General features: G+C 37.3%; 1 protein-coding gene across 1 annotated transcript in view; it reads left to right on the top strand.

Annotated features, from left to right (window-relative positions):
- LOC137645131 (putative per-hexamer repeat protein 5) overlaps window positions 1–7,500 on the top strand; it is a 44,022-nt gene that overhangs the window by 7,226 nt on the left and 29,296 nt on the right. The window contains exons 2-4 of the mRNA XM_068377966.1: window positions 1,174–1,389; window positions 2,352–2,457; window positions 6,847–7,500. The exon at window positions 6,847–7,500 is cut by the window's right edge and continues 184 nt beyond it. Coding sequence (XP_068234067.1) covers window positions 1,174–1,389; window positions 2,352–2,457; window positions 6,847–7,500 — 976 coding nt within the window. The remainder of the gene's footprint in view (window positions 1–1,173; window positions 1,390–2,351; window positions 2,458–6,846) is intronic.

Raw genomic sequence — 7,500 nt, 5'->3', positions numbered from 1 at the left:
ATATATATATATATATATACAGTGATGCCTCAGGATACGAAAGTATTCCGTTCAGGATACGGTTTCGTATCCTGATTTTTTCGTATCCTGAGTCGCGTTTTACATGTAAATAGCCTAATCCGTTCCAAGCCTTACGAAAACACACCTTTTCTTCCATAAACACGCTAAACTGTAGTAATAAACATGCAATGCAGCCATTTCTATCATTCAATAATTAACCCAACCATTAAAAACAGCCTAATTCATTCCAGAAACCACTATGAGATTATTCAATAATGTAGTTATAGCCTAGTTATCCCCCCAAAGCCCTAAGAAAACGGTCCGTTTTCTTTACTACTGTATAAAAGTTACGGTACTATATGTAAAGCATTTGGATCAGTGAAGGTGTATTGTTACCTGTACGTAAACCTAAATTAAGGATTGATACCCTGAAAAAAAGGTTACAATTAATTAGTGTAACAAAAAAGTTGAAACTTACCTTTTGATTGAGACGATGTCCGATAGCGAAGTCGCGGCAGAGGAGGATGGCATAAGGCAGAAAACGTAACAAGTGACAGACTACGTACAGTAATTTACACACTTAACACATTAACACTTAAACTTTACGAAATAAAAAAATGGCAGAAATAATTAACACTTAACATTACGTATGGAAAACTATAAAATGAAAGAAAAAATTACTTTAACACTTAACGGTAACATAAAACTTCAAATTGAATTTTTTTTTTTTTTGCTTTTTTATTACTACGTTTTTCATATTTTCTAAATCTCTTCTACATCTTCATCACTTTCTTTTTTCTGTTTCTTTTATTCACTTTCACCTTCTAATTCTTCATCACTTCCTCTTTTCTGTTTCTTTTCTTCACTTTCACCTTAGTCTTGGCCTACTAATACCACTGGCCTCTTTAATAAGAAGCTATCCATTGAAGCTTGTTTCTGCCTACTTTTCAACACATTTTTAAAATGCGTTAGGCAAACGTCATTGCAGTGTTGAAGCGCACGGTTGGTATAAACTTTTTCTGGATGTTCCTTTTCGACGTAGTCTGCCATTTTATGGAGACATGCGAGAATTTCCTCAATGTCTGCCGTTTTCAAAGGTGTACCATCCTCCTCATCACCGCTAGAGAACTGCTCTTGAACAACACTCATTTGCATCGTCTCCAACTCCTTCAGGTCGTCCGTCGTCAACTCCTTGTGGTGCTCCTCGATGAGTTCATCTATATCCTCGGCGCTAACTTCCAGCCCCATGGACGTACCAAGGTGTACGATGTCAGCCACCTCAGACTGCTGAATGGGTTCAGGATCGTCAACGATCTCGGCTTCCCGAACACCTCAAAGTCTCGTGCAGAGACAGCATCAGGCCACAGCTTCCTCCAGGATGAGTTCAGGGTACGCCTCGAAACTTCCTGCCAAGCGAGATCGATGAGTTTGAGGCATATCACGATATTAAAGTGATCTTTCCAGAATTCACGCAGAGTGAGGTTTGTACTCTCTGTGACTTGGAAACATCTCTGGAAGAGATGCTTCGTGTACAATTTTTTAAAATTTGAAATAACTTGCTGGTCCATGGGCTGGAGGAGAGGGGTGGTGTTAGGCGGTAGATATAAAACCTTTATGAAGGAATACTCGGCCAGAAGATATTCCTCGAGGCCAGGAGGATGAGCCCGAGCATTGTCCAACACCAGCAGACATTTCATAGGGAGGCGGTTTTCTTCCAAATATTTTCGGACAGTCGGACCGAAGCAGACATTCACCCAATCAATGAAAAGTTGCCTCGTTACCCAGGCTTTAGCATTCGCCCTCCACATCACGGGAAGGTTCTCCTTGATGACTTTGTGGGCTTTGAAGGCTCGGGGATTTTCTGAATGGTACACCAGCAGGGGCTTTATCTTGCAGTCCCCACTGGCGTTTGCACAAAAAGCAAGGGTAAGCCTGTCCTTCATAGGCTTATGTCCGGGTAGCCTCTTCTCCTCCGCCGTGATGAACGTCCGACGAGGCATTTTCTTCAAAAAAAGTCCAGTTTCGTCGCAAATGAAAACTTGCTGCGAACTGTAGCCTTCCTGCAGAGTCAACTCGTCGAACGTTTTAACAAAGGCTTCGGCGGCCTTCGTGTCCGAGCTGGCTGCCTCCCCATGCCGTACCACTGAATGAATGCCAGTCCTTTTCTTGAATTTCTCGAACCACCCCCGAGCAGCCTTGAACTCTGGGGGTTCCTGCTGGGATGTTCCTTCTCCTGCCCCTTCTTCGGCCTGAGAACGCACGTGATCACCGAAAATGGCGGAGGCCTTCTGGCAAATTGTAGTCTCAGTGATGGTGTCTCCTGAGATCTCTTTGTCTTTGATCCACACAAGAAGCAGCCTCTCCATCTCGTCATGCACGTGGGTTCTCTTGTTGGAGACGCGCTTAGAAGGTGCCGTTGCTTTGATGGCCGCCTTCTGCTTCAGGATGGTGCCTATCGTAGATGGATTCCGGCCATACTCCTTGGCGATCGCACTTAAACGCATACCAGACTCGTACTTTTTTACGATTTCAAGTTTCGTCTCCATCGAGAGCATCGTCTTCTTCTTCTTTCCTTCGGCAACATTCTTGGGACCCATGGCTACAGTAATACGTAATATAATACACTACGTACGTTATATACAGTACTATGTATAGTAAACACTAATACAGTACAATGCACAGTAACGAATGTTTAATAACGATAACACGTGGCGTACGAATGTACTGTATATTAACACTATATCAAACAAGCGAAAGCACACAATGTCTGTTAACGATACCCCGGTCAGAACGAAAAGAGAGAGAGAGAGAGAGATGAAAGCCCGTGCATAAGCAACCTGGGATAGTTGCCGACCAATAGGAAAGCAGGATCTTATGGCGTCAGCTAGCATCTGAGTAGGGAGATAACCAATGGGTGAGCGGGAGGCTGTAAGTGAGTCTACCCAAGCTCAAAGTCTGGCGGCACGTGCTTTTTAAAATTACTCTCGGCGAAGAGTTGGGATCTCGTAAGGTTTTCGTATCCTGAAATTTTATTCGTATACTAGGGCATAAAAATCTTCGAATCACTTTTCGTATCCTGAATTTTTCGTAAGCAGAAACTTTCGTATCCAGAGGTATCACTGTATAACGGAACTAACGAAAGTGCTAGGTGGTCAGGGTGACAGGTATTGTGCTGAAGCATGTATTAAACAAATGTGTGGTGTCCCCATCTGTTCAATATCTTTATACCAAAGATCAAAAAAGAAAATAGATGTAAGTACTCCACTGCAAAGAAAATTATCTGTGAATAGTTTTTGAATTTGAATAAAACTGGAGAAGTGGGGCCAATGAAAAGGTATTGGGAGTATATGAAACCCAGGAACATAGAATAATGGGTGTAGTATGGAATATGGAAGATTGGAGATGGCTAGTCCAACAAAATACTTGGGAGTTCTAGCTGCATTCCATTTTCATTATTTTGCTTTAATTCGCTTCTCTCTTCCTTTCTCCCATTTTCCTGTCCAACCTCTTCAACCTTTTAGTTCATGCATCAATTGATGTGCTTTCAAATCCTGGTTGTACATAGGAGCTAAATGGCCTCCTAAAACCTATTGCAATGCCCTATGGTATTATTAATATATATATATATATATATATATATATATATATATATATATATACATATATATATATATATATATATATATATATATATGTATATATATATATATATATATATATATATATATATATATATATATATATATATATATAAATATATATATATATATATATATATATATATATATATATATATGAGCAGTGAATTTGGTTTAGCTGGTATATAAGTTCTAATAACAATAAATGTGTTAGATGAAATAAAAATATCCAGAATATAAGATAAAGTGGGCGAAATAATGGCATCAAACTAATATAAAAATGTAATATATATGATAATTTACATGAAATGGGGTCCAAATGGAGGACAAACGTAGAAAATGATAGAATTATTACCAAATGTTTCCAAAACTCTAAAAAGGCTGTAATATACAATATAATTTACGTAAAACCAATGCCAAAATCAGGTCAAATATTGCAAAAAAAAAGATGAAATTTTCCAGTGAACAACCAAAATTCCAAGCCAAAATCTAACAAAAGAATTAAAATAGATCTTCTAATGATTGCCGGAAAAGCGCAAGTCATAAATCCCTGAACAACCTGAATATAATTGCGCTAGTGTCAACTATTAATCATGACCTTCTGAATGCAGGTAAATACAGTATATAGTCACCCACAATCAGGAAATGTTGAACTATCAATGACCGTAAGAATGCTGAAATCAGAGAGAAGCAAGTGAAGGAAATATATATCAAATTAGAGGGGCACTCAGTAGAGCGTAGACCTCCGCCACGGCATTTTATTTCTCGACCTTTTGGCTCTACCTTGACTTTTGATATTAACATGTATTAATTGACATGGATTTTCATACACTCAAATATGAACACAGTTTGAAGTCCCTGGGACAACGTGGTCCAAACTTATGACTGATTACGTGAATTGGACATTTTGTTCGACCGTGATCATGACCTTTGACCTTTACCCCCCAAAATTTGATAATTTCCAGCTTTTCACATAAAAGTTAATCCCTGCAAGTTTCATTTCTCTACGATTAAAACTATTCCCAGGAAGCTGTTCACAAACACATAATCAAAAACACAAACAGGAGAGAAAACATAACCTCCTTCCAACTACGTTGTTGAAGGTAAATATAACATTGTAAATATTACAATGTTATTAAGGAGATAAATTGAGTCAGACTGAGAAAATAAATAGAAACAGTTACGAGGAAAAATATAAGGAATAAGTCGGGTGGTTGACATTTAATTATCGTATTTGCATTTACAATGCTATTCCACTCGATTGTTGAGCTAAAACTCTGCCTTATATTATCAAATCTTCAGATAGGGTTACTAATGATGCTAGAGTCTATCTATCTATCTATCTATCTATCTATCTATCTATCTATCTATCTATCTATATATATATATATATATATATATATATATATATATATATAGGCTTATATATATGCATATATATATATATATATATATATATATATATATATATATATATATATATATATGCATATATATATACATATATATATATATATATATATATATATATATATATATATATATATATATATATATATATATATATATATATATATATAGGCTCATATATATGCATATATATATATATATATATATATATATATATATATATATATATATATATATATAAATATATGTATATATATATATATATATATATATATATATAAATATATATATATATATATATATATATATATATATATATATATATATATATACATATATATATATATAAAAGCATATGTATATATATATATATATATATATATTACATTTATATTTTAGTAAATGTATAAATACATATAAACATTACATTAACATTTATTAACTTTGCATATAAATTTTTATTCCATGTCAATACACTTAAGGACTGAATCTCTTTCCTTTAATTTTTCCCCTTTTCCTCAGCTTTTATAAAAAGAAACGACTCAAACAACATAGAAGCAAAACAAGAATTCATAACAGAATTATTTCCCACCATATTTTAGTCCTTTTATATGACGGTAACATAAAACCAGACGTAAAACTAAAATCGTTTTCATTTCCAAAATCCCGTCTTTCCATGGCAGGGGAAAACTTCAAAGACATAGCCCACGAAATTTACATACCAACACCCTCCCTTTTTTCTCTCCTGTGAAGCGGGAAAAACCAGCGCCAATGTTCAGCGAATACGACAGAAAAGCGTTAAAACAGAGGCGGGATTATGTCTTACACCTGAAGTATGTGTTCCCGGCGTCTTTACGTTGCTAAGATGATCCACGGATAAACCAGGCTGGTAGGAATGTTCAAAATGCTTCAACTGCCAGGATTTGCGCCTCTCCTCCACAGATTCCTTTATGATTTTCGTGGTATTTTCTTATACATAAATGTTGGTTCTCTATGTTTATATATCAACAGTTCTGGTTAAACATGTTTTGCATTCGCTTTTGCCAGCTATACTGGTTTTTTTTATGACATAATCATTACCTGTCCTTCTTAACCAATCAAAAACTTCCAAATATCTATGCACAAGTTCCCGGATATTGTTCTATAACAACCATTTATTAAATCTCCACCCTCCCCTTCAGTTCTAGCATGACTACCGTCATGTATAGAAGAGGTCTCCAAAAAAAGGAAGTACATTCTATTTGGAAATTTAGTGTACTTTCGTTTATTGTAAATAATGTATATGATATATTTTTCTCACACGCAGTCTTGTGTTTTATCCATTTCAACCATGAATATTAGAACAAAACTTCTGGTCATTTGTTTTCCTATCCCCCCACCCCTTTTGAAAATAATTATGTGGACCACAGTGTGAAACCGGGTTTTGGTTAGGGAAAAATTGAAAACGATTGATTTGCAGCTTTAATAGCGGTCAGATATGAATAATAAACACAAAATATAAGATTTATGTAAATGTCTGTAAATTATAATGTACAATGATTATCTATGATTCGAGTCACGTCCCTCTATTGTTTTTTTTTTTTTTTTTTTTTTTTTTTTGCAAATTAAACATAATCTCGCTGCTCCTCTGTTCTGGCAGGCGGTACATGGATGTGCTACGCGCACCAATCATGAGGGTCATTATTTCGGGGATATTTTTTTTTATTTTCACATGAGCAACAATAGTTATATACTGAACAGAGAGCGTTTTGAGCATAATCAATTACCTCATTGGGTGATATTCAAATCCAATTTCAAGATGACACAAAGTTTTTGGAGCTAATATTTGATACTCACCTCGGTTGGAAAGCATATGTATGTTACATCCGATCTAAAGGCACCATCCTGGAAAGTTCTCCTGGCACTGGCCCCCTCCTGGAAAGTTCTCCTGGCACTGGTCTCCTCCTGGAAAGTTTTCCTGGCACTGGCCCCTTCCTAGAAAGTTCTCCTGGCACTGAAGCCCTCCTGGAAAGTTCTCCTGGAACTGGGGCCCTTTTGAAAAGTTCTCCTGGCACTGGCGCCCTCTTGGAAAGTTCTTCTGGCACTGGGGCCCTTCTGAAAAGTTCTCCTGGCACTGCCGCCCTCCTGGAAAGTTCTTCTGGCACTGGGGCCCTTTTGAAAAGTTCTCCTGGCACTGGTCCCCTCCTGGAAAGTTCTCTGGGCGCTGGCGCCCTCTTGGAAAGTTCTCCTGGCACTGGCACTCTCCTGGAAAGTTCTCCTGGCACTGGCGTTCTCCTGGAAAGTTCCCCTGGCACTAGCACCCTCCTGGAAAGCTCTTCTGACACTGGTGCCCTCCTGGAAAGTTCTCCTGGCACTGGCCCCCTCCTGGAAAGTTCTCCCAGCACTGGCGCTCTCCTGGAAAGTTCTCCTGGCACTGGCACCCTCCTGGAAAGTTTTCCTGGCACTGGTGCCC

This window comes from Palaemon carinicauda, chromosome 8 (genome assembly GCF_036898095.1).
Source record: "Palaemon carinicauda isolate YSFRI2023 chromosome 8, ASM3689809v2, whole genome shotgun sequence".
NCBI lineage: Eukaryota > Metazoa > Arthropoda > Malacostraca > Decapoda > Palaemonidae > Palaemon > Palaemon carinicauda.
This window is presented reverse-complemented; position numbering and strand designations above follow the sequence as displayed.